General features: G+C 56.3%; 8 protein-coding genes across 8 annotated transcripts; 3 read left to right on the plus strand and 5 right to left on the minus strand.

The window, feature by feature from the left end:
• Positions 1-1,278: 1,278 nt before the first annotated feature.
• On the minus strand, positions 1,279-1,869 carry PG997_011803 (uncharacterized protein; the record flags this gene model as incomplete). The annotated part of the gene is made up of 2 exons (XM_066816118.1): positions 1,279-1,711; positions 1,784-1,869. The coding sequence occupies 2 exons, from the start codon at positions 1,867-1,869 to the stop codon at positions 1,279-1,281; spliced, it is 519 nt and encodes a 172-aa protein (XP_066661810.1).
• Positions 1,870-2,350: 481 nt separating this feature from the next.
• PG997_011804 (uncharacterized protein) lies at positions 2,351-4,258 on the minus strand (the record flags this gene model as incomplete). Its single annotated transcript, XM_066816119.1, has 5 exons — positions 2,351-2,583; positions 2,691-3,143; positions 3,200-3,811; positions 3,881-4,091; positions 4,196-4,258. The coding sequence occupies 5 exons, from the start codon at positions 4,256-4,258 to the stop codon at positions 2,351-2,353; spliced, it is 1,572 nt and encodes a 523-aa protein (XP_066661811.1).
• Positions 4,259-5,658: 1,400 nt separating this feature from the next.
• PG997_011805 (uncharacterized protein) lies at positions 5,659-7,158 on the minus strand (the record flags this gene model as incomplete). Its single annotated transcript, XM_066816120.1, has 3 exons — positions 5,659-6,130; positions 6,218-6,676; positions 6,836-7,158. 3 exons carry the CDS (start codon positions 7,156-7,158, stop codon positions 5,659-5,661), a joined length of 1,254 nt encoding a protein of 417 aa, XP_066661812.1.
• A 1,200-nt stretch (positions 7,159-8,358) lies between these two features.
• On the plus strand, positions 8,359-12,413 carry PG997_011806 (uncharacterized protein; the record flags this gene model as incomplete). Its single annotated transcript, XM_066816121.1, has 5 exons — positions 8,359-8,532; positions 8,600-9,507; positions 9,583-10,361; positions 10,435-11,582; positions 11,658-12,413. 5 exons carry the CDS (start codon positions 8,359-8,361, stop codon positions 12,411-12,413), a joined length of 3,765 nt encoding a protein of 1,254 aa, XP_066661813.1.
• On the plus strand, positions 12,102-16,258 carry PG997_011807 (polyketide synthase PksD; the record flags this gene model as incomplete). The annotated part of the gene is made up of 3 exons (XM_066816122.1): positions 12,102-12,296; positions 12,373-15,070; positions 15,156-16,258. 3 exons carry the CDS (start codon positions 12,102-12,104, stop codon positions 16,256-16,258), a joined length of 3,996 nt encoding a protein of 1,331 aa, XP_066661814.1.
• Positions 16,259-16,839: 581 nt separating this feature from the next.
• On the minus strand, positions 16,840-17,703 carry PG997_011808 (uncharacterized protein; the record flags this gene model as incomplete). The annotated part of the gene is made up of 2 exons (XM_066816123.1): positions 16,840-17,532; positions 17,692-17,703. The coding sequence occupies 2 exons, from the start codon at positions 17,701-17,703 to the stop codon at positions 16,840-16,842; spliced, it is 705 nt and encodes a 234-aa protein (XP_066661815.1).
• Positions 17,704-18,211: 508 nt separating this feature from the next.
• PG997_011809 (uncharacterized protein) lies at positions 18,212-19,074 on the minus strand (the record flags this gene model as incomplete). The annotated part of the gene is made up of 3 exons (XM_066816124.1): positions 18,212-18,455; positions 18,535-18,740; positions 18,787-19,074. The coding sequence occupies 3 exons, from the start codon at positions 19,072-19,074 to the stop codon at positions 18,212-18,214; spliced, it is 738 nt and encodes a 245-aa protein (XP_066661816.1).
• Positions 19,075-23,142: 4,068 nt separating this feature from the next.
• PG997_011810 (uncharacterized protein) lies at positions 23,143-24,785 on the plus strand (the record flags this gene model as incomplete). Its single annotated transcript, XM_066816125.1, has 2 exons — positions 23,143-23,354; positions 23,399-24,785. 2 exons carry the CDS (start codon positions 23,143-23,145, stop codon positions 24,783-24,785), a joined length of 1,599 nt encoding a protein of 532 aa, XP_066661817.1.
• Between the last annotated feature and the right edge of the window lie 325 nt (positions 24,786-25,110).

Below are 25,110 nucleotides of genomic sequence, written 5' to 3' on the forward strand. Positions count from 1 at the left end.
ATGCGTGTCATTCTGAATCAATTCATCGATGTGTAATTGGAGGATTCCCAATTGCGCACCGATAAGGTGTCGGACTTTGACCCGACTTTTACCCCTTTTGCGAATTGAGAGACCGCTGAGTTCCCGACAGCGGCGCGTCGCGCTCTGTGAATTGGTAATGCAACCAAGTGCCTTTGAACCCCTCATGCGATCACATTTCTTGGTATGTTCTCTCTGCCTATGCCTCAATCTCCGCATTTGAGGATTCGGCAGTTCACGTTCGAGCGGGGCTGCATGGTTATGTGCGCAGCCGATGCTTGTTTCTCACCCTCACCCACACGGCCTGGCAGTAGTGTTATAGCTATCTCTTAACCCTTCAATATCAACTGTACCTCTAAGATCTGGAGTGCCCTCATTGATAGCCGTTGCTGTCGCCACGGAGATCCTAGAGAGACACCTTGCTGGCGACTCGTCTAGAATGATAGACCAGTGCTGTTGGGCTTTACGATGTAGGCAGGCACTGAGCCTTGGCATCATCTATATCCCCAACTTCGAAGTCTTAGTACGGGCAAGCATCACATCCGTCGAGGAAGTGGCTGCCGCCGAGCTCCCAGTGCCGCTCGATATAGCAATCCCCGGCGTTGCAGACAGCCAATGAGCCACGTGGCTTCGGCGCACCAACACCAGGTTTTGCCGCATAGAGGCGATGGAAGGAGGAGTTTGGTGCGGGCAGCTCTCCCTGGACACATATCTCGCAACTTTCATCGGACCCGTCTGCGATCTGCTCTTTACCACTTAGCAGCAGGGTGCCAACTAGAGCTTGGTAAAAGGGATTGGCAGGACAAAGGGCACGACTATGACCCTCGAGGGTCGAATAAGCCATGCTGAGAGTCGTGTCTCGATGAGCCAGGATTCTCCCGTCGTGGTACGGGTGCGGTTGGAAGGGCGCGTCGGCTCTTTTGGGATCGCTGGACTTTGGCGCAAGGAGAGCTAAGGTGAAGGATTGGGCTCTTTGGGTAATGGAAGGGAATATTGAACTGCTAAGTGAGAATCAACTAACTGGGTGTATTTATCATCAAAATGAAGCTCGGAGAATCTTTTATTTCTTTCTCAACACTTCTCGGCTATGCTCTTAGGCGCTGCTATCACAAACCGTTATCTTACTCCCAGAAAACTCTCCAAGCGCTGATGTAGTCCACATCTACATCTTTGCCTTCTTCGGCTTCAACAAAATCAAAGCCTCCTGCGAGACCGTCATGACCAGGCGGCCGCTCTTCATATCCCACATCCGCTGCGAAGTCAACACCCGCCCGTGGGCGCCCCACGCGGTATCCCGCTCTGCATCGCCTGCATGGCGCCCTTGTCCACGTCGTCCGGGCAGGACCCGCCCAAGTCCGGCATCGGGAGCCCGTAGGCCAGGACGTTGTTGTTACTGCTGCTGCTTCTGTCGCCGTCGCCGCCGCCGTAGTTCTGGAAAGAAAGCGTGGCGAGGTAGACCAGGGTCCCGTCCTGCTCCGCGCGCACGGTGCGGGTGGCGTACCGGCGGCCGTCCGCGGTGCGCTCGACGCGGTAGACCAGCTTGTCGCGGGCGGTGGTGGGGTGGAGGAAGGAGGACTGGCTCGAGGTGACGCGGTGGGAGGAGGCCGGGACCGTGGCGCTGGCGGCGGAGATGGACTGGGATACCAGGATGGATCCGCGGAGGGAGCGGGCGCCGGCTTGGAGGTCGAGGGGGCTGGGCGGGTGATGTTAGTAGCTGTTGGTTCATTCAAGCGAGAGAAGAGACATGGGTGGTGGCTGCACTTACTTGGCGTTGGTGTAGACGTCGCGTCCCAGGTCGGGAGCGGGCGTTACTGCGATGACGGACTCGATGTAGGCTGGTGTTTGCGTCATGATGGTTTGGTTTCCTGTAGATGAGGTAAATTGTAAATACTTGGCTATATGACAGGCAGGGTAAGAAAGGCCTCGAGAGAGGCTCCGTGTCAAAAACCGCAGCGGGGGTAAACTAACAGACGGCATCACGCGATAAATAGCGATCAATGCAGGGATAAGTGGTTATTGGTTCAAGGCCAGCTGATCTTTCCCTTGCTCGGAATTGCAATCCACTCCTTGATGTAAGGGCTTGGAAGTCGCCCCGAAACCATCGTGCCGGACTGTCGGTAACCTCAAGGGGGTGAGTGGAGCCGTACAGTATCGTGATTAGTTGCGGTTGACTTCATCGGGGGGACTTGTGGACAACCAACACCAAAGATGCTCCGAGGTAGATAAAATAAACATTGACCTTGCGGGAGTCGTTGCAGACCATGCGGATTCAATGTGTTCATGCTCATCGGTCTAGCACTGCTACTTGGTGAGGAATATCCCCGTGCATAATCTACGCCTTCATCTCGATCTCCTTCCACAGTTCACCGCGGGGCTCGAATACGAGGTTGGGTCCCAGATGAGTAGACCCGAAGCTGTCCCAAATCTGGAACTCGTCCACTCGCCCACGTCCGTCAGTCCGTCCGGTTCTCCCTTCTCCGGATCTGCCAATGTCTCCGTCGGCAATTCTGAAATCGAAATACCAAAGCGTCTTGGCAATGACCAGCGAAGACTCCATATAAGCCACTAAGGTGTACTTGATTAGACTAACCCCAATAATACAGCAGATATTCGCCGTGACTTGTCGTGACAATGCAATATAAAAGGGGTGAAAATGGACCAATGCAACTTACTAGACTTGCCAGCACATCCGCGAGGGCCGACCGAGAACGGGCAAAACGCCAAGTTCATCCGCTTCAGCGTCTCCGGGTCCGATTCCAGCCAGCGCTCCGGCCGGAACAAGAACGGCTTGGGGAAGTACTCCGGCTCATGGTGAATGGCGTAGATGCTGACACCGACTTGGGTGCCGGGCGGGATGACGTGCCCGTCCACCACGAACGGCTCCTCTCTGAGCTCGTTGGCATACGGCTCGCGCCATAGCGTGCCGGCCACGGGAGGGGTCATGCGCAAGGCCTCGTCGATGCAGGCGCGCAAGTATCGACAGCCGTGAAGCTGGGGACCGCTACGGATTTCCGATCCGTTTTGGAAAGAGGCCCGGATCTCCTGGACGAGTTTCCGGTAGACTTCGGGATATCGGGACAGATAGAAGAATAAAGCTGCTATGGCTGTTGCCGTCGTATCTCCCGCTTTTCTCAGCGTTAGCAGGTGTGGGCAGAGAGGCGACGTGGCGCAGAGGACATACCTGCTGGGAAGAAGAACAAGGCTTCACCAAAGAGCTCACTGGTGCCGATTTCGTTCTCGGAGCTACCGACATAGTCGGCGGCGAAGGAAAACAGGTCTCGCTTGGCGTGCCGGCCCTGCGCGACCCGGGAGCTGATCATGTTTTGCAAAGATCGAAGGTACTGCATACGCTGCTTCTTGCCAAGGTAGACCATCAAGTGGTGCACACCCAGCTTCTTTAGCAGGGGCCATTGCATGAACGCGTTGTTTTGAAACGTGCCCACCTTGAGCCCGCGCATCAGGAAATGGTTCTCGGTCGAGGTTAGCATCTGGAGGGGATACCCAAAGGCCAGAAGCCCGACGATGTCCATGCCCAGCTGCTTCGAGCGCTCCGACAGCTCCACAGGGCGCGACTGGCGCGACGCTGCCAGCAGCTGGCAGAGGAATGTGTTGACCTGCTCTACGAGGGTCGGCTCGAAGGCTCGCAGCGACTTGTCGCTGATGGCGTGGCCGATCAGCTTGCGCTTCTCCCGGTGGTGGCGCTTGTCGATGACATTGAAGAGGCTGGGCTTGCCAGAGGCCACAGTGAGCCGGTACACATGAGACTTGGTAACCCGGTCGTTGTTGTAGATATCTTGGCAGAATGATATAAGCTCCCGAACAGTCGTGATGACGCACTTTATTTTTGCGGGTTGTCACTCACCTCGCAGAGCCTCAATGGACTTGAAGACAAGCTTGTTGGGGCCCGCGCGGAGTACGGGCCCATACTGCTGGAGATCGAGGTATGTCCTCAGATGGAGGCACCCGAACAAGGTGTAGAAACCAGCATAGGCATCTGACAGCTTCGCGACAGCTGGGCCCGGGTACTTGCTGAGAGGGTGCAGGTAGTGGCGATGGATGCTGAAGAGCAAAGCCTGTCACAATGAATTGGACGACGTCAGTTAACCCGGCGACATTTTTGTTTCGGGGTAGAAGCACACGGACAAGGGGCGATTGCGGGGGTAGGTACTGCACTTACACACGCCAGCAGACCCCAAGCGAGATACGCTGCCAAAGCAAAAAGGCCAATGCCCGGATCCATGCCTGATAATTTCAAACTCAAACTTGTTCGTGGGAGGGAAATGCCAAAGTCAAAAGAAACTTGGAGGCTCAGACCGTAGTCGTGGTAGAAACAAAGAGTCGAGCTGGGCTTGATGTGAACTCGAGTCAACTTAATGGGGGATGGTTGGTGGTGCGACCGAACCAGGGGCGTATCGCGGCCCCAATTCCCAGGCGCCTTCTGTAAATCAATCACAGCGTGCAGTGAGCTAATAATACCTTTCCTAAGTAACCACCACCCGGGTCAATGTTACCTTGTCGCGACTTGCATTCCCAATGCCGGATTACGGACGAAAATCCAGATAAAGGGAACGCATATAAGTAGGCAGCACCAACCATTCCCTATGATTGGGTAATCAAACGACGTGGTTGCATGAGGCACTCCGCAGGCCCAGACCGAATGGCGCAGTGCGCAGTAAGGGCGGCATTTGTGGGACGCCCATGCGTGCGGTGTCAGTCCGAGGAGGACAACCAACAACTCGTCCTCATTACTCACATGCCGCTACTTCCTCGTTTGCTCCACGCAGATCTCAGGATCACGTCAGCTGATTGCACCATCATGGTTCTCTGGTGGTTTCACCGGTGCCACCAATAATTGAGAGACTTTCTTCATAGCCGTCATCGCTGACATCCGTCTTGCCGTAAGGCTGGCGGCCCCCACACCTCAACGGTCGGCCAGCCTTCAACAAGGGTTCACAGCATATGCGGTTCGCTCCCAACGAACTGCGACCTTGGCAAGGCTAGCGGTTGTTTCGGAACTGTGGGATCAGTTATCAGGCATTTCGAACGCACATCGGGCGGAAATCGGGATCATTATAACCAGGTATTGCATATTCTGTCCGTTGGACGGGTAGTGCACTCATGCGATGTCAAAGTTTCGACATCATGTCTGAGCCGGAGTCCCAAAAATAGATCCTAGGCATATTCTAGCCTAACAGTTCTAAGGTAAGTCGTGTGTAACGGTTCCTAGGTAGGCTTACGACTGCAACGGCTCACCACCTAGTATGGCTGACGTAGCTGCCTGACGGCCGCTTTGGCCCACGGACGATTCCAGCCCACGCCGCACATTTCATGGTTTGCTGAGTGCGGATGTTTCACCTGGTATGTTATATCATATTGCGGAGGCTGACGTTGGCAGTGAGGTGTCCAACCGAAAGAAAGCGCGACTGCATTAGGTATCTAATGAAGTACTAGGTGACCCCTGAATACTACTGTAGGTCTATACAGGAAACAAAGCATTCATATAGTAGCCAATCAAGTTATATTGATCATTTCAGATTTTCTACCACGCTCGGAAGTGACAGTGTCTAGTAGAGGCAGGTGTTCTGCAACCAAGGGAATATCTGCCAGCCCGTCTGATTTTCCGCTCAAGCCACTCCTTACTCAAATCGTTTGCTGCTGCTTCCCCGCCCACGGATGCATCGGATACTGCCGATCCGTCGAGACAGATCGCTCATCCTCGATCGTCCAATCGGTTGTGCGAACGATCCCATCCCGGGGGCGGGATGCTGTTACTGGTATGTGTAGGGCGTCTTCCGAGGACTGCGAGCAGTACACACGTGGCGCATTAGTCAAAGGGAGCTGATCCGAGTCCGTCCCGCGAGAGGGCCCCTTCACCTGCAAAGGTGCTGGTCCGCGCCAGGGCCCCGCGGCCGGTTGCTTCCGCGGTGGCCGGAGCGCCTTGCCCCTGAGGAACTTGAAGGAGCTGGGAATGGCCGGAACACATAGAACCAAAAATGCGGACGTCATTTCACCAATGGCCCACATGATGACAGACGAAACCGAGTACGTCAAGTCGTGGTCCCTGAGGTATACTACCGTGGTCCCTAGGCGGAAACCTCCCGCGATGCAGGCACTGGCACAGCCGAGTCACCATTAGCTGATTTGTTGAAATCTCGACACATGAAAGGATTAAGGGGTAGGCGTTTGGCAGCAAACTCACAAGATTCCCGCCGCGAACATGACGGAAACACCAATCTTTGCCTTGATGGACATCTGTAGGCCCCAAATCACCTTCTGGATCATGACAACCATGACAACGTCGGAAATCAGATTCATAGCGGCCGAGGTAAGCTCCACCGCCCTAGGATCACGACAACTCCCGTCGACAGTGATGTCCCAGTTGGCCCGATAAGGAGTGCACGCGACGTTGAGTAGGGTGATGTTGATGACGTAGTACACCACGTTCAGGACAAGGACGAGCCAGCAGGTCCAGAAGAAGGCATTGCGGACTTTGTTTGGGACGAAAATGCGTAGCCACTCCAGCATAATGGCTACCTTGAGAAACACGATGACCAAGGCGTAGAAAATTGAACCGATGAGGATGATCTGAACCGATATTCGGGTTAGCGAGGCATCAGGAGTTAAGAGCTTGGCACGGAGCGGTGCTAACGTAGAGGAACTCGGGGAGCTTTTTCAGTTGGACGTCCCACTCGTGGATAAAGAAACCGATATTTTGAACGTAGCGGAACACACAGTACATGTAGGCGCAATAGAAGCCCTTCCACACATTGGTATGTTGTTAGTGGCTAGCGTTTGATACACACGAGGGGCAGCCTACGTAAGCCAGGAGTCCCATGCCTTTCTCGAACTGTTAGCTTCTACCATTACGCGCTTGTGGGATCCGAGGGGGAAGGGTCTCTCCAGACGCAACATACAGTCTTCCATATATATCCTCTTCAGCGCCACCCTAGAAATGATTCTCAGAATCACGATTGCCGTTGTAAAGGCGAGGCAAATAGAAGCCACAGCGATCGCAAGACCGTTCATTTGCTCGGGGGCGGCGAAGTTCGATTCGACACCCTTCGGCGGCTTCAGAGCTGCTCCTTCAAGCAGTTCATGTTGCCTTTCAGCCGGCAGATTCGCAAACCCCGGATATGACATTATAAAGGCTAGTTTTCGACTCAATACTCAGGAATATGCAAGAGAGATAAGTTCAAATCGAGTAGCAACCCATGCGAGGCCATGCACGACGCATCATTTTGATTCTTTGGGGAATGGTTGGATTGTTATTTCAATCAAGACACGCGAGGCATAACGATCAACCATGGGGTTCCGTGATACGTAACGCTGAGAATAGTAATCAATGTCGGGAAAGCAGGCTAACTCGGTCGCAACGGCTGTCGTTGTATCCATTGGTACATGGGGCCAGTAACACAGAGCCTTGTTAGTCGTTAGTTTCCAGAAGCATATTGGAGTGTTACACACGAGCTGCCGGGCTTACCGATCTACTTTATGTGATGCCAAATCAAGTTCAAGAGGGGCTTACGTATTTATGTACTCGCTATAAGATCACCTGTATACGTTCGTATACGCATTCGCGTTCGACTGTCCCAACGACTATGCGGTGTAACATAATATACTTAGAAACTGACGTGAGCCGGGAATAACTAGCGCCGGGTCTAGCCACGGTAGCTCGCCCCTCCTTATCTACTTTTTGTCACTTCCTGGCTCTGCTCATCCGAGGGGGGAAAAAGAATTCCGATTAACCCCTGAGCTGGTCCATCCGGACTTCACGCATAGGCCGATGGCAATGTATCACGCAATGCGTCACAAATGAGTCCTTCACTGTTGCACCAACTTCAGGTTTCGGTGTGCACTCCGGATTGCATCATCCACGTAGAGCTCGCTTATGGGCCGTACAACACTGTGTTCAGGATTCCCAACCATGCATGTTATCCAGGGTCAGATCTGCAATTCCTAGTGTGGGGGCGACGTGACATAACTCATGGCGATAGCCTACCTTGTGATCGTCTGCGGCCGTGATGTTGGTATTGGCGGCTACTGACATATGCACAGTCCTACAATATTGATTCTCATCTCACCGGCCGGATCGTATTCCCTTGTGGGATAGCAATGGACCACATTTGCACCAGGCCCCTCTCAATCTTGATCATGTAAAGAAACGGGGTTGTAGGAGCCGAGTACACGGGAGAATGCTGCTTAAAACAACAGCACCAAATAATTCAAGGCCTAGGTATAAATTGGTTAATTACCTTTGCCGCCACCGCACACTATCTTACGCATCACCTTCGATCCTTTCAGCCTACCTATACACTATACCGTTGCATCCTTCATCTGAAAATGAACGAAGCTGTCGCTATCGTCGGGCTGTCTTATAGACTACCCCAGGAAGCCGAGAACGAGTCAGGCTTCTGGGAGCTTCTTGAGCAGCGAAGGAACGCCATGACCGAGTGGCCCGGTACGCGAATCAACCTGGAGACATTTCACGATGAAAACTCCAACTGCGATGGTAAAGTGAGTAATATTCCGTGCTTTAATCATGGTCATAGTACAATGAGTAGCTGAGAGTAACAACATCTAGATTCGCGGACGAGGAGCACACTTTCTTAAACAAGACCCAAGTCTCTTCGACGCACCGTTTTTCTCCTCACTGCGAAGGAAGCTGCAGCAATGGACCCCCAGCATCGCATGCTTCTCGAGGCGTCCTACAGAGCGTTTGAAAACGGTGAGCCTCGCGAGCAGTAGCTGTATCGAGTCAAGCAACGCTGACACCTTCGGCAACAAAGCTGGCATGCCCGTTGAGAGGATCAAGGGCTCCCAGACTGGCGTCTTTGCAGCTTCTATGACGGATGACTACACAAGGTTCACTGCCAAAGATCCCGATGGTCTTGTGAGCCCCAGCCTTGCAGGCGTAGCGATGTCCCTGCTGCCTAACCGTGTGAGCTGGTATTTCGACCTCCTGGGCCCCAGTGTCCACATAGATACAGCCTGCTCGGGCAGCCTGGTTGCTCTCGATATGGCTTGCCAGTCTATCCAATCTGGAGACTCTTCAATGGCCCTGGTGGCGGGAACCAACCTCCTATTGGGACCCGAGGGGTCCATCATGCTGTCCCATGGCAACTATCTATCGCCCCATAGTGTCTGCTACAGCTTCGATGAGCGTGCGGATGGGTACGCACGAGGTGAAGGGGTTATTGCTCTAGTAATAAAGCCCGTTTCTGCAGCAATTAGAGATGGAGACACGATCCGGGCAGTGATCAGGGCGACCGGGTCGAACCAGGACGGCAGAACGCCGACGCTGACACAACCCAGTTCCGACTCGCAGGAGCGGCTGATACGGCGGGTGTACCACAAGGCAGGTCTTGGCTTCGAGGACACCCGCTTCGTCGAGGCGCATGGCACTGGAACCGCGGTTGGTGATCCGATCGAGATGAAGGCGATAGGCAAAGTGTTCAGAGAGCACAGGTCATCGCAGGAGCCTTTATACGTGTGAGGCCCACTGTCCGTTCTGCTGTTGGAGTTCTTTGGAATCAGAGCGTTCCGGCTAGCTGACACTGTTGACAGAGGATCTGTGAAGTCGAACATCGGCCACACCGAAGGAAGCGCCGGTTTAGCTGGTGTTGCCAAAGCCGTATTGGTGCTCGAGAGAGGCATCATTCTTCCCAATGCCCTATTCGAAAGGATGAACCCAGCTATCGACGCCGACTTCTACCACCTAGCGGTTCCTACAACGCCCACCCCATGGCCGCATCATGGGCTGCGAAGAGTTTCGGTCAACTCATTTGGGTTTGGCGGGACAAATGCCCATGCCATCATCGACGATGCCCTGCACTATCTCCAGGATCGCAGGTTCGTGGCAAACCACTGCACCCGCGCACTCGACGAGACCTCCGAGGACTCGTCTAGCACACCATGCACCGAGAGCGATGATGGGGGCCCAAGCGGCTTGGACGGATATGATCCAGCGCCCCAGCTTTTGGTGTGGACTGCAGCCGACGAAACAGCCCTGGGGCAGACGACGCAGTCCTACGTGGAGTATTGCAACGCTGATGGACGTTTCACCACACGGAAGGAACTCGAAAAGCTGGCATACACACTGTCTGCCCGTCGAAGCATTTTGCTGTGGCGGACATTTGGCGTGATAAGCCCGGGCGGGGATCCTTTGGTTGCAGCCAAACCTACTCGTGCTTCTGGCGAAACTGCCCTGGCGTTTGTCTTCACTGGCCAGGGGGCCCAGTACCACGGAATGGGACTCCAGCTAATGGGATTCAGCGTGTTCAAACGGACACTTGAACGAATTGATCGGATCATTCGCTCAATTGGATGCGATTGGTCTCTCTTTGGTAAGTGGCCCTTAGAAGGCCAAGCTGAGTAACCTACCAGAAGAAGGCCGGACACAGAATATGAAATTAACAGGTATATCAGACGAAATGGGCCATGCGGATAACATTCATCTCCCCGAATACAGTCAGCTTCTCTGCACGGCTCTTCAGATAGCACTGGTAGAACTGCTCAGAAGCTGCGGCGTTGTTCCCAGAGCAGTCATCGGTCACTCCTCGGGTGAAATCGCCGCCTCGTACACAGTTGGGGCTGTGTCTCTGGAGTCGGCGTGCAAGATTGCGTATTTCCGCGGGCAGGCTGCTGGCAATCTTAGAAGAGAAGCCTCTGAGGTTCCCGGAGCCATGCTCTCAGCGAATCTGGCCGAGACCGATGTGGCGGGATATGTTGGGAAGATCAGCCCATCAGAACTATCCAAGCAAATTGGTATCGCCTGTGTAAACAGTCCAGTCAATTGCACTCTGTCCGGTCCAGAACGAGCCATAGATGTTCTCAAGCAACGCCTTGAAGACGATGGCATATTTTCACAAAAGCTCAAAACAGGCGTGGCATACCACTCGCCGGCAATGGAGTCCGCAGCCAATGAATATCGACTTCGGATGGGAACTCTAATGCCTGGGGACACCGTGGAGCCAGGTTACATGGTATCATCAGTCTTGGCTCAGGCATTACCGTCACCTGAGCTTTTATGCACACCCCAATACTGGGTAGATAACCTGATCTCGCCAGTCAGATTTTCGGATGGGCTATCGACCCTGGTGCAGGGCCAAAAAGACACCGCTGGCCCGCCGATAACCCACATAGTTGAGATCGGCCCCCATTCCGCGTTACGCCGCCCTGTGCAAGACATACTGAGCCAGCTGAAGGGCCGGAGAAAGCACATCCAGTATCGCAGTGTTCTGCAAAGATCGAGACAAGCCCTCAGGAGTACTCTGGAATTCCTGGGCCAGCTCTTCTGCGACGGCTATCCAGTGGACGTGACGGCGGCCAATGGCCGAGGACCGCACACCTCCGGGCCCCGCCCATTCCTAGTGAACTGTCCCGAGTACCCTTTTAACCACTCGCAGGCGTATTGGATCGAGCCAAGGATTAGTCGCGATTTTCGCCTCCGTGGTAGCGTCCCCACCGACTCTTTAGGTGCTCGATGCTCGGATTGGAACCCCTTGGAGCCGAGATGGAGGAAGCTCCTGAGCATAGACACAACACCGTGGACCCAGGACCATGTTGTAAGCAAATCACTGTTTTGTTTTTGTTTTTCCTAAGCACTTTTGGAAGTTTTTCTGCTAACAACCTTCTCATAGGTCCAAGATGCTATAATCTATCCGGCGACTGGGATGATTGTCATGGCGCTCGAGGCAGTAAAGCAGATAGGCCAAGAGACCCGTCCACTTTCGGCCTTTTTCATCAAGGAAGCACGATTCCTCAACCCTATCACTGTAGGAAAGGCTGCCGAAGATTGTACAGAAGTTTTGATACGCTTGAAACGAGTACAGAGTCAATACGAGAAGGAGTCAACCTGGTCAGAAGTGAAGATTACAACCCAGATTCAAAATCGCTGGACCGAATGTTTCCAAGCCACTATTCAGCATCAGTACTTGGAAGAAGGTGCTTCCAGTCAGGTCGATGGAGGAGTTGAGAAGCGTCTGTGGGAGGAGCGCATTGTAGGGCGCATGTTTGAAGCCAAAGGGGCATGCGCCAGCAGCGTTGACTCGATCGAGTTTTACCGAGGCTGCCTTGACGCAGGCATGAAGTACGGAAACAGTTTCCAGCTGTTGCGCGAAATCGGCTGGGACGGCGGCAATCTTGCGATTGGGCAAATTGCCTCGAGCCCGGAACACAGGAAAACATCGAGCCTCCTGCACCCCGCAGTCCTCGATAACGCGCTGCAAATCCTTCTCGTTCAGGCTACAAAGGGGGCCACGGATTCGCATCCTGCATGCGTGCCCAGCAGTCTCTCCAACGCCTGGATCTCGGCCTCTGGATGGGAAAGAGGGAAGCCAAGCGGCTTCCCTACAGGTCCTGGCCGAGCGCAAGCCAACTCCGGGCTTGAGCAATGAAGCTTCTGTTTCTGTTGTGGGTGGCAACGGAAAGGTTCTGTGCAACTTCGGCCACGTTACCATGGCTCCGATCTCTAGCAGTCAGCGAGATAATGCCGCTGGTAAGTCCGCGCTCCTGTATGGGATAGATTGGAAACCGCACCTCTGCCTGATGGATCGTGAGAATATGCGCCAGGCTTGCGACGCCAGCGCATTCACCCGCGACGAGGCGGCCATGGCCAGATTCCGCAAGGTCCTTGAGCCAACCCTGAATCTGGTACTGGGTAACGTGTTGCAAGATTTATCCGACACAGAGCGCGAGGGAGTCCCCGAACACCTGCGATGCCAGGTCCGGTGGATGGATCATCATATTGCGCAGTTGCACGGAGCCAACAACGCGGCCAGTTACGGACAGCTTCCAACAGAGATGGTGCAGGCCTTGCTTGCAAGGCTTGTGGATATGTATCCCTCCTGGGAGATCTTCCCCGCCATTGCAAAGGACCTCCGGGCCATCTTACTTGGTGAGGTTGACCCGCTAGGGGTCGCGTTTGACGACCGCGGGCTGGCCGAGAAGTTCTATGCCGACATATTCAACACGATCTGCGACGACCGCTTTCACCGACTGTTTGACTTGATCTCCCACGAGAACCCCACGATGCGCGTCTTGGAGGTCGGCGCGGGGACAGGAGGCATGACAGAGCATGTCCTTTCCACCCTCGGCGGTCTGGAAGACAAGCAGGGCGGTAACCGGTTCAGCGAATACACCTACACTGACATCTCGCCGTCATTCTTTGAAGGCGCGCAGCAGAAATTCCGAGCTTACGATGACCGCATGTCGTTCATACCCTTCGATCTAGATAGGCGTCCACTGGATCAGGGGCTCGAAGAGGGGAGCTACGATCTCATCGTCGCCGGCTGCGTCCTCCATGCTACGAAAGAGCTCAACGTAACGCTCGGAAACCTGCGAAGGCTCTTGAAACCCCAAGGGCGCTTGGTGCTACTCGAGGTCGTCGCACCGCGAAACGTGACAACCAACTTCGCATTCGGCGTGCTCCCAGGCTGGTGGTCTGCCGCCGAAGAGTTCCGTGTCCTGTCCCCTACCCTGGCTGAGCACCAATGGGATCAGGTCTTGCGTGACAATGGCTTCACTGGTAACGATCTGGCCCTTCAGGACTACAGCTGCCAGGATTACCACACTTTCAGCCTGCTAGTAACCTCTCGGAAAGAGCCGACCCATAACGGCCTTTCTGAACGTGGTCGTCTCTACCTGGTCCTTCGGTGCCTTTCCGACGAGAAGGCTCTGCAGCTGGCTCGTGCAGTTCAAACACTCTTGGCTCATTACGACTCCGAAGTGGTTCCCCTTCACCAGGCCAAGACTGTTTCGTTCAGGGAGCTCGACTATGTCATCGTTTTGGTCGAGCTCGACACTCCCGTACTGTCAACTCTGAGCGACACAACGTACGCCGACATTAAAGACGTGATTAAGCGCGCACATCGTATCCTATGGACGGCGTCCGCTGCGGTCAGCAACCCCCGGTTTGCCGAGTTTGGCCTCATGCGCGGCTTTCTGCGAACTATCCGGTCGGAAAACTTGGACAAGCAAATCGTCACATTGAGCATCGAAGACGGGGACATTCACCACGCCGCACCGGGTGCATTGGCAAGGCACTTGGCAAACGTCTTCTCCTGCGCGTTCGAGACCAAGTCCCGCGAGCTGGAATACCGTTTGCGGGACGGCGAGCTATCGTCGGCGCGCCTCGTCGCAAGGAAGGAGCTGAACGGCCGCCTCGCCGCACTCCTCGCCCCCCAGGTCCGAGACGGGGCCTGGAAGCCCGGCCCGCCGGTCAAGCTGGCGGTGGGCAGACCCGGCTTCTTGGACGGGCTGGAATTCGTGGCCGACCCGGCGGCGGGGGAGGCGCTGGGCCCGCGCGAGGTGGAGATCGAAGCCAGGGCGTGGGGCCTGAACTTTCGCGACGTCGTCGTGGCGCTGGGGCGGCTGCCGGGCGACGATCTGGGCTACGACTGCGCCGGGGTCGTGACTCGCGTCGGGCCGGGCTGCGGGACGGGGCTGCGCGTGGGCGATCGCGTGTGCGGCGGCTCGATCGGCGCGATGCGCAGCCATCCTCGGGCGCATATGGCCAGTTTCGTCAAGATGCCCGACAGCTTGTCTTTCGCCGCGGCCGCGTCCATCTTTACTCCGGCTGTGACTGCTTACTACTCTTTGATGGAGGTGGCCCGTCTCCAAAAGGGGGAGAAAATCCTCGTCCATTCTGCGGCCGGAGCCACTGGGCAGATGGCTATCCAGATTGCACGGATCGCGGGCGCCGACATTTACGCGACTGTGGGCATGGATGAGAAGAAGCAGTACCTGGTTGACCGCTTTGGTATCCCAGCGGACCACATCTTCTACAGTAGGGATAACTCTTTCGCCCGCGGCATTATGCGAGTGACCAAGGGGTCTGGAGTTGACGTTTTACTCAACTCACTATCGGGGGACGGGATGAGGGCCTCTTGGGAATGCATGGCTCCCTTTGGCCGCTTCATCGAGATAGGCAAGGCCGACATTGTGGCAAACAGCGGGCTGCCCATGGAAAACTTTGCGCGCAACGTCACGTTCTCCGCAGTGGACTTGCACTTCATGGGCGAGAAGCACATGGGCAGGTGCCAGGAGCTGTTCCGTAAGGTCATGGCCCTATTAAGCAACGGCACCATCCACCACCCCACCCCCTCTCAACGTGTACCCCGTCACCAACATCGAGCAAGCCTTCCGCCACCTCCAGAGCGGCAAGAGCACGGGGCGTATCGTCATCAGCGTCAGCGATACGGACACGGTGCGAAAGCGGTTGGCGGTGCCCGTAAGCTGGCAGTTTGATCCCGAGGCGTCGTACGTCATCGCCGGCGGCACTGGGGGTATCGGGCGTGCTATCGCGGCCTGGATGGCCGATCGTGGCGCCCGGCACCTCATACTACTCTCGCGCAACGGTGACGCGGCTCCCGCTGCCGCCAAAGCCATGGCGGAGCTCCGGGCACGTGGGGTAAACGTCACAGCCCCTAGGTGCGATGTCTCGTCAAGCGAGTCGCTCGCGTCGGTGCTAGATCAATGCCGGGGCACGATGCCGGCCGTCAAGGGGTGCGTGCAGTCGGCCATGGCCCTACAGGACGCCAGCTTCGACGAGATGACGCACGCGCAGTGGGAGACGACGGTTCGGTCCAAGGTGCAGGCGTCATGGAACCTCCACGAGCAGCTGCCGGCGACGCTGGATTTCTTTGTCCTCCTCTCATCGCTGGCCGGGATATACGGCAGCATCTCGCAAGCCAACTACGCCGCCGGATGCGCGTACCAGGACGCGCTCGCCCGGCACCGGACCTGGCAGGGGCTCAAGGCGGTCTCTCTCGACCTGGGCTGGCTGCGCACGATCGGGGTCGTGGCCGAGAACGCGGCGTACCAGCGGGCGCGGCAGTTCTCCAACGACATGGAGGCCATCGAAGCCGGCGAACTGATGGCCCTGCTAGAGATCTACTGTGACCCCAAGTGTCCCGTGCTGCCGCCGGCGGAAAGCCAGCTGCTCGTCGGCGCCGTCACGCCCGCCAACTGTCTCTCGCGTGGCCAACCCCCGCCCATCTTGGCGCTACGGCCGTTGTTCTCCAGCTTTTCGCTCGCGGGCGGTGCCAGGAGCAGTACTGCCCCTGGCGACGGCGGCGCGTCGGTCGACCATGCGCTGCTGTTCCGACGGGCCGCGGGGTTGGAGGAGCGGAGCGAGATCCTTGTCCGGGGCCTCGCGAGTAAGCTGGCCCGGGCCATGTCCATTGCGGCGGAAGACGTGGTGCCCGCGAAGCAGCTCTCGGACTACGGGGTCGACTCCTGATGGGCGTGGAGCTGCGGAATTGGATTGCCAGGGACTTCGGCGCCAATCTCGCCGTGTTTGACATCATGGGCGGTGCCACCATTGCTGATATCGGGGCCCTGGTAGCAACGAAGACAGAATTTGGCGATTGAACCAATCGGGGGGCTGAGATGTTGCACGCCAGCCGGGGCTTTTTCTCTTCCAGTTTATTAAGGCTGTGCGGCCATTTTCGTCAAATATATCGGTTTGCGTAGGGAAACAATTCTTTCTATCTGTGCACTTGATTGACAAGTCTCTTGGTCCGGTGATCCTGGTACAGAGCTTTCCTCGATGCCTCTCATCACTGCAAGTGATCATTGGGTTGCTGGATTCAGGGGCTTGTATAGATTCACATTTTTCTCACAGAACAAACTCTGTTCTTCGCAACATGCCGGGTTAAGCAAATTTATTGTTGCAGCTTCACGTCAGATAAAAAACCATCAACCGCCAGTGTCTCATGCATTACTTAATAATAGCCGATATCCTATCCTAACTTGACCAAACCTACCTAGATATCCCGTTCCGCCATCCCCAACGCCTGACAATTACTTGACCACTCCCAATTATTTCCGCACAAAGGCTCGAACCTTGTCCCACAGCGACGCGCTCTTGGCCCGGTCCCGAATCGTCTCGAGCTGCAGGTACAGCAGCGCATGAAACAGGACCCACCACGCGTCCTCGGCCGCGGCGGCGTCGCGGACCCAGTGCACCAGCTGCGACCCCGAGTCGGCGCCCGCGGGGTCCCGCACTACCGCCAGCACGCGCGCCACGAACCGGGCGTAGTGGTAGTTGACGTCCCAGCCGCCCAGCGACTTGAAGTCCGGGTACTCCGGCCGGGTCCACACATTATTATCAGCACCGTCATCGTATTCGGAGTCTTCGCTGTCCGACGTCGGCGCGGTGGGGAGCAGCATCTTGTACACGAGCCGCCACTGCGGCAGGGCCGCGTCCCAGCCCTCGGCGTCGAGGTACTTGCGCTCAAAGGCCTCGACCCCCTGCAGGAAGCCGGGGTGCTTGAACAGGCACGCGGCGCGCTGGCCGGCGAGCAGGTCGCCGCCGAGGCCGAACAGCGGCGCCAGCTCGGCTGCGGCCTTGTCGTGGTCGGGGAAGCGCTTCTTGGCGATCCGGCGGACCCTGTCGGCCGTGTGGTCCGGCAGGGACTTGTCTGGGTGCAGGATTCTTTTTCGGTGCGAAGGGCGGCGGGGTTTGGAGCTCCCGTCGCCACTGGTCTTAGGGCTGGGGTGGTGGGCGGGGTACTGTCCGAACTTGCCATGGTGAGTATGGTGAAAGGTATTGTTTCGGTAAGTTTAGACAGTGTGAGATGTGTGTCGGTTTCAGATGCTTTGGTGGTACGATGCGGAAAGGCGATGTTTAGTCGATCGCCCAGGGCCATTTATATACTCGCCAGAACAAACCCTTGCACCCATTCGAAAAACAATGCTATGGTGTTGCCATTCACCTTTTTCTTTGTCTTCGACGTTGTCTAGAAACGCCCCCGGAACAATGTCCATTGTACTGATTCCAGAACAATAATGTTCTAGAACTGCATGTCTTTGTGCTTGCCCATGCTCGTAAGAAAAGAACCCGGCGTACTTGGTACAATGTGGATCGATTGATTCATTTCGCCTGCCAGGGTGCACCCCGAGGCTTCCGGTCAACCAAACTAGAAACAGTTGGATAGCTCTAAGAGGAGATGATTCTAGCATATCTACGTTTTACCATCTACTAGAGCTATCTAGCATGTTACTTGGAAAAAGAAAACCGAAGAGCGAATTTCATAACTGGAGTAAAAAGGGGGTTCCAATGGTAGCTATAGACAAAAACAAGATAGTTGGTATGGTCTCAATATATACAAATTCCCGAGACACTAAACACAAACTTTTGCCCCTTGGATTGAGCCAAGAGTGGTATCCTGGAGCGTGCATGACATGGCCCTTAGTTCCGGCCGCGGGCACCACCCCCATTGCCCTTGCCAAAGCCAGCACCGCCAGCACCAGCCCTAGCACCACCATTACCGGTACCACCATTACCGGTACCACCATTACCGGCACCACTAGCCCCGGCACCAGCCGACTTGCTACCGGTCGTGGACGCGAAGGTCTTGGCCTGGGCGTTGACGCCGGCGGCCTGGAACGCGGACGCCGTCAACTTGGTGATACTGGGCAAGATGTTTGCGTTTCTATCAGACATATTTCGGTTAGCGGAGGGAAACAACAAGAACAAAGCTACACCACTGTTGAAGACGCGAGAGAACTTACCTGGCCGCCTCCATGGTCTTGACCTGCTGCTCCGTGTTGGCCTGCGAGGGGTTGTTCTGGATGGACTTGAGGCCGTCGAGCACGGTCGGGGTGAACTTGACGATGAGGCCGTTGGCCTGGGTGTTCTTGCCGGCGGCGAAGAGGACGGAGCGCTGGTTGTCCTCGTCCGTCTCGGCGTCGAAGCCGGCCTTGGCCAGCTTGGTCCGCTGCGCCGTGTTGGTCGTCGTGATGAGCGTGTTGAGCGAGTTGGACACGATCGAGACGTCCCCGGCGAAGTTGTCGGCGGCCTTTTGCACGGCCGCCGCGCTGGGCGCGCCCCCCGGCTCCTCCAGCTCCTCCAGCGCCGCCCTTGTTGCCGCCGGCGTTACCACCAGCGTTGCCACCCGCACCGGCACCCGCACCATTGCCACCCGCAACGCCGCGGAATCCGCCTCGGTTCTGGCGTGCTTCGAGGTTGTTGCTGCCCGAGAGGTCCACGGGCGCGGCGAGGGATCCGACCACCTGCAGGGCCAGGACGAGGGAAACAAGTAGACGAGTCATCTTGGGTGATATGGATGTAGTGAAGTCGAAAGGGGAGCTAGTCCAGGGTTTCAGAAACCAGAATTAATGAAAGAAGTGAATAGGAAAAAAGAATCCCGAGCTCCAGGCTGGGTAGAATGTAGTTAGGAAAAGATCGGACTGCGGGAAGGGAAGAAAAATGAACGTGGGCGTGAAGATCTGATTTTGAAAGTCGGGTGAAGAGGTGGGACGATGGGATGCTTTTTATCCCGTCGTCCCAGACCTGTGGGCAGGTGTTGCTATTACTGGACGAAAGGCATCGCAGATGGCCTGATTTCGCTGCTTGCTCTCCAGATGCGCTCACTGTCTGTCTGTCTGTCTGTCCGTTCTTTCGAGAGAGGGTCGATCTGCCGAGTGGACGTGCGGACCCGTTCACGCTGCTGTGTCCAGGGTAGCTACATGCATGCTATGCTGTTGGCGCTTCCCAATCAATGCTGGCAGGGCATGCATCATCTCATCCCATCCCATTCCCCAAGAGCCAGGGCGGGCAACTCGTGTCGAACATGAAACCATCCAATCGTATCTCATAGGAAGCTTGCTTGCTGCTTGCGTGGTGATGAAACGGGGCTATTCATTCCCCACCCACCGACAGTTGAAACCGCTAACGCCAAGAGCGCCCTGGCCCTGATCCTGTGCAGGGATGGCGATGGTTTCGCCCAGCCCCGATGCGATTCGCCCAAGTCTGGGCCGATCGACTCGCCAAGGAGGTGCCAATGGTGTTAAGCTCTCTGGGCAGGACGGCAGCACTCTGGGCGGGCAGGTCCCAGGTCCCCATCGGGAACTTCCCAGGCCACTGTCACCACCCACTGAAGGTTTCGGCCGCACGTACTGCAATAACGTCATTGGCCTGCCTCGGGCCGCACCTTGTTGGCTAACAGGCGCCAAAAAAAGTCTCTTGAGGGTTGCATGGCGATTACGAAAGACGCCTTCTGCAGATTGAATTGAAGATGCACACTTTTGCCGGTCTGTTCATGACCGACTTGCGCAGGGAAAACGGTCCTGAGACAGCTCCCAGGGCAGATGGTTCGATGCGACGAGGGGGATGCCTGATTCTCTGCTGGAGTTGCGACGAGCGCAGTGCCGATCATTGCCCTCGGGCGTACCTGTCAGTTCACGCAGCTACCAACACTGCCCGACGCTCTCCCCCAAAAAACAGAAAGTGCGACATCACTAGGGAACCCTTTGCTGGGCAGAACCCTTCTCCGCGGGCCACTCGGATTCCGGGGGTGCCAAGAGCACGCAGCTCCGAGAAGCGAGAAGCTGAGGGGCTGGCTGGGGGCTGGGGCCTGGAAGGGGCCGCAACACCAAAAGGATCGACGCCGCGTTCCAGCTTGGCATCGCTGCGTTTTGAGAAAACAATTCCCAATCCACCGGTTCAGCCGCCCCTCAAGTACACACAATTAGAAACCAAAAGTCGGGTCGGTGCTCAGTAAACACACGCAGTCTTCCATGCAAATTTCGTTCTTTTCTTTCTTTTCTTTTTCTTTCAGCAGACTCTGCGACCTCGTGCTCAGACTAGGTAAACCCCATCGGCAGATCAGACAATCCCTTGGCAGGCCGCACGCCTGCAATCTTGATTAACTTAACCCTGGTTTCGCCTCATTGTGACTTATTAGTCATTCCTGCACTTCGGATGCAGCTCCGTGCGCCTTTTACGAAGACCACATCGTACTCCGGTGCTTTCTCTCGCACATGGTTATTGACTTCATCACGCTTGATCGTCTTCCCCGTGAAACCTCTTGATGGCTGTAAAGGACTAGCCGACGCTGAGTCCCTTCCGTTCCGGCGCGCCGTACCAAAGAGGCGGGTATACCCGGGACAGCAGTGGCTATGTCAAGAAAAAATACTACAACGGCGAAGGGCCTTGGAGCAAAGAGACTTTATCTGGCGTGTCGTTTACGGGAGCTCACTTGCCGGCAAAACTGCGCGCAATTCATATTAGCAACGGCGCCGTGACGCCGCGTCGCGGGCATCTGTATAGTGAGAGTGATCAGGGTCACTGCCGACTCGGCATCGGCGCTGCAGGCGATTGGCTACGGCAGAACGTCCCCACCAGGTTACCCGCCACGCCGTACGTAGACTCTCCTCTCGGAGACGTTCGCGGATGTAGTCGAAAGAACGATGGTGTGAAACTATCCCAGGCCCCTTGGTCCGGGGTTTTAGTTTCACTAGTCATATCTGACAGATGATCAAGTACGCATCCTAGCGTAATTGGTCAGGCGGGTCTCTGGGTTTCTTCCGCTAGACTGCTTGGGTCTCTACCTACGTAGTCGGTAACCAGGTAAGTCGAGGGCTCAGGTCGAGAGGAGGACGAGGTGGCATTCCGAATTGGCTGTAAGCTACGACGTTCTTGTTCTCGGTCATAGTGGATCAGGAGCTGAGAGACACATTGAGAACACCCGTACGCCTCGCCTGGATGTACTGCCATGCAAGTGAGGATAGTGTTGTTAGGGACTGCCACCTACTATAAGTACTCTTACCTCTACTCGATAAGACTCCTTACTAATATACGTCTGAAATATAAATATCGAGTTCACAAGTGAAGACAAAGGATTACCAGAGCAAGGCGGAATGGAGTACGATTTTGGGTTTCTTTAGTCTCACTTTCGCTGAAATTTCGTCCACATATAATTTGAAGATGGTCATTGACTCAAAAGCCGCATAATCAAGCACAGCGGCACAAACGTTCGGACTTGGAATATGATGTTAGTCATGGCAAGTCCTTACCGATGTCAAGTGCCTCCGGAATTGCTAGCTTGGGTGATGTATGATTGTCAACAACCATAGCGTCACGCACGCCGTTTAGTACACTATCGCAATCCTACGCCAACGTAGATGATCCTCTGGCCGCAGCATCTGCATTGCTGCAATGAGTTTGGGTGCGTTGATGGCCTCCTCCATTATGATTACCATTCTAGGTTCGGGGTGCCGTCGCCGATGCGTCTCGAGTGGGCAACTACTACATCGCCAGACCCGGAAGCGAATTAAACTTGCTTGCACATGTCTGGCATCAACTCACCACGGCGAGATATCCCTAGCCCAGAAAGACGAGAGAGGACTGCACGTTATCGATGGTAGGTGATCGGAATCTCCCAGCCCCTTATCACTCCGTTGAGGTCTACAACATCTGCGCATGGAATGCAGATATGCTCGCAATGCTAATCAACCAGAAAACAGAAGGTTCGACGAGTCTCAAGCCCTTCCATGTCCTACCGTTACATTGGGTTGCGTAAATTCGAGCACGAAAGCATATTCCGCTGTATGATCTGCAGAGCCGAATAGTACCGAGAGACAGATGTCACCCTGTCCGAGGCTGAGTAAGAAAAGGGGGAACGCTTTTCTTCGTCAATACCAGACAGAGTTCATCCCAACAATATGGTAGTGTTTTCTGTTCTTTTCTTTTTGTTTTCTTCTCTTTTTTATTCTTGGTCCCTTCCTCTAGCCCATCTCCTCGGAAGTTGCCAGGCTTAGGACGAGATGAGACCCCACGGGACTCTCCACGAAACGGCTAAGGGGGGGGTCCAGGGCCCCCTGCATAATGCAACCTCAACTTCGTCGGATATTGTCGAATGCAAACTTAAGCTTTTCGTCTGGACACGACAAACCGACCCCCTGGTTACATCTCAGATCTATCGCACTGATACCGCGGACACCAAAGACCTGTGATTACCAAACGGTGGCCGAATCTCTGGTTCAAAACGGTCGCGACTCGGTGAGGCACAATCAAGTCATGAACACAGAACTCATGGCTAGCTTGGTGATGTTCCGAGTCGCAGGTTGATAGAATTACATCCGGCATGAGCCATAAACCTGGCCTCGGCTAATGACAGGACGCTGCCAAGTCCGGCAAAATGAACTCTATTGAGCGGCCGCGACCAAGAAAACACTACCAAGCCATCTCACCGCTTCATGCAAGCAACGATTCAGGGGCAACATCATGCTCACACTTAAGACTGGCGGTGCAAAGCCGAATTGCCCGAACGTGTTTCTCTTCTTCAACATTCCGGTCTCTAATCCGACCCGTTCGGAACACTCGCTCACCTCCTCACGATGCTGCTGTCTCGCCAACTCCTCCTGTCCCTCGCCGCCGGCCTAGCCGCCGCCGTCGACTCCCTCGTGGACCTCAATTACACCAAAGTCCAAGGCGCGGCCCTCGCCAACGGCGCAACGCAATGGCTCGGCGTGCGCTACGCCGCCGCCCCCCTCGGCGACCTGCGCTTCGCGGCCCCCATTGACCCGCCCGCCGACCCCCGGGCACCGTGGTCGACGCCGCGACCGGGTTCCGCCCCATCTGCCTGCCGCGCAGCGCGTCCGACTTCACCATGAAGCCGAACAAGCGCTTCACCGTGGCCGAGGACTGCCTGTTCCTCAACATCTTCGCGCCCAGCCACGCCACCGCCACCACGACGAAGCGGCCGGTCCTGTACTTCATCCAGGGCGGCGGCTTCCAGTCCAACTCGAACGCCAACTTCAACGGCAGCGACCTCGCCGCCTCGGGCGACATCGTGGTCGTGCAGATCAACTACCGCGTCGGCCCCTTCGGGTTCGCCCAAAGTAAAGAGGTGCAGGCGGGCGGCAGCCTGAACAACGGGCTCAAGGACATGGTGCAGGGCCTCCAGTGGGTGAAGAAGCACATCGCGCAGTTCGGCGGCGACCCGGAGCAGGTCGTGGCGGCGGGCGACTCGGCGGGCGCGACAGGCGTCGCGCTGCTGCTCGCGGCGTTCGCGGAGAAAGACCCGGGCCTCTTCCGCGGCGCCATCATGGAGTCCCCCTCGGTCGCGACGCTGCGCACGCTCGCGCAGGGCCAAGAACAGTACGACTGCCTCGCCAACGCGACGGGCTGCCTCGGCGCCGCCGACTCCTTGGGCTGTCTGCGCGGCCTCGACGCGGCGGCGCTGCTGACGGAGCAGTGTCAGTTCAACCCGCACCTGGACGGCGACCTCGTGAAAACGCCGATGCTGGACGCGTTCGCCAAGGGGCAATTCCTCCGGGTCCCCGTCATCGCCGGCGCCTGCGGCGACGAGGGCACCAAGAACGTGCCGAAGGATACCGACACCGTGGCCGCGGCGCGCGGCTACATCCAGGACCAGGCGTCGGGGGCGCTGAGCAACTCGTCCCTTGATCTAATCGAGAAGGTCTACCTCGACGCGCCGCAGCCCATCTTCGCGGGGGCCGGCCGGCTGTGGCGCCAGCTCGCCAACGCGCACGGCGACTTCCGCTCGACGTGCATCACGGCGGCCCTCGTCGACGGCCTGGCGGCCGGGGGTATCAACCAGACGTACAGCTACCGCTACGCGGTGCGGGACCCGGAGCAGGACGCGCTCGGGTTCGGGGCGTACCACACCGTCGAGCTGAACGGGGTCTTCGGGCCGAACAACACGGACGGGGCGCCGCCCAAGAGCTACCGCGCGGGCGAGAGCAACGCGGGCATCGTGCCCGTCACCATGGCGTACTGGGCCAGCTTCGTCCAGACGCTGGATCCCAACGCAATGCGCGCGACGGGGGCGCCCGAGTGGAGGCCGTGGACCGTCGCGGGACGGGAGCGGCTGCGGTTCGAGACCGCGGACATGGGGATGGAGGCGATGAACGATACGCAGCGGGCGAACTGCGACATGTTTGGGCCGATGCTGCCGGCGATGGAGACGCCGTTGGATAAGCCGGGGTCGGTGGTTTTGACGCGGAAACTAGACTGACGAAGATCAGGGAAGAAAGAATGAGGAGTTTAACGAATGGATTTATTAATACTTGTCTAGATGGCAATGGGCTCTGTCATTCGAAAGCAGGAAAGCAATGCTGTTGTCGGATATAACAGTCACTCAGTTAGGTAGGCTAAAACCCCAGGCGTCATCACGAGCTTAGAAGAAATCACACAGAGTAAGACTATGATTAAAACTTTGGCAAAAAGTCCGTGTATCATGCATTCAGACCCGAGCTATCAACCGTCCATATCACAAACCTCCTGACTTACCTTGTGCTGCTAGCCATTCTAACAAAGCCGCGAAAGGTGACGAAAAGAGA

Source organism: Apiospora hydei (genome assembly GCF_038363865.1).
Source record: "Apiospora hydei strain CBS 114990 chromosome Unknown utg000009l_segment0_segment0, whole genome shotgun sequence".
Classification (NCBI taxonomy): domain Eukaryota; kingdom Fungi; phylum Ascomycota; class Sordariomycetes; order Amphisphaeriales; family Apiosporaceae; genus Apiospora; species Apiospora hydei.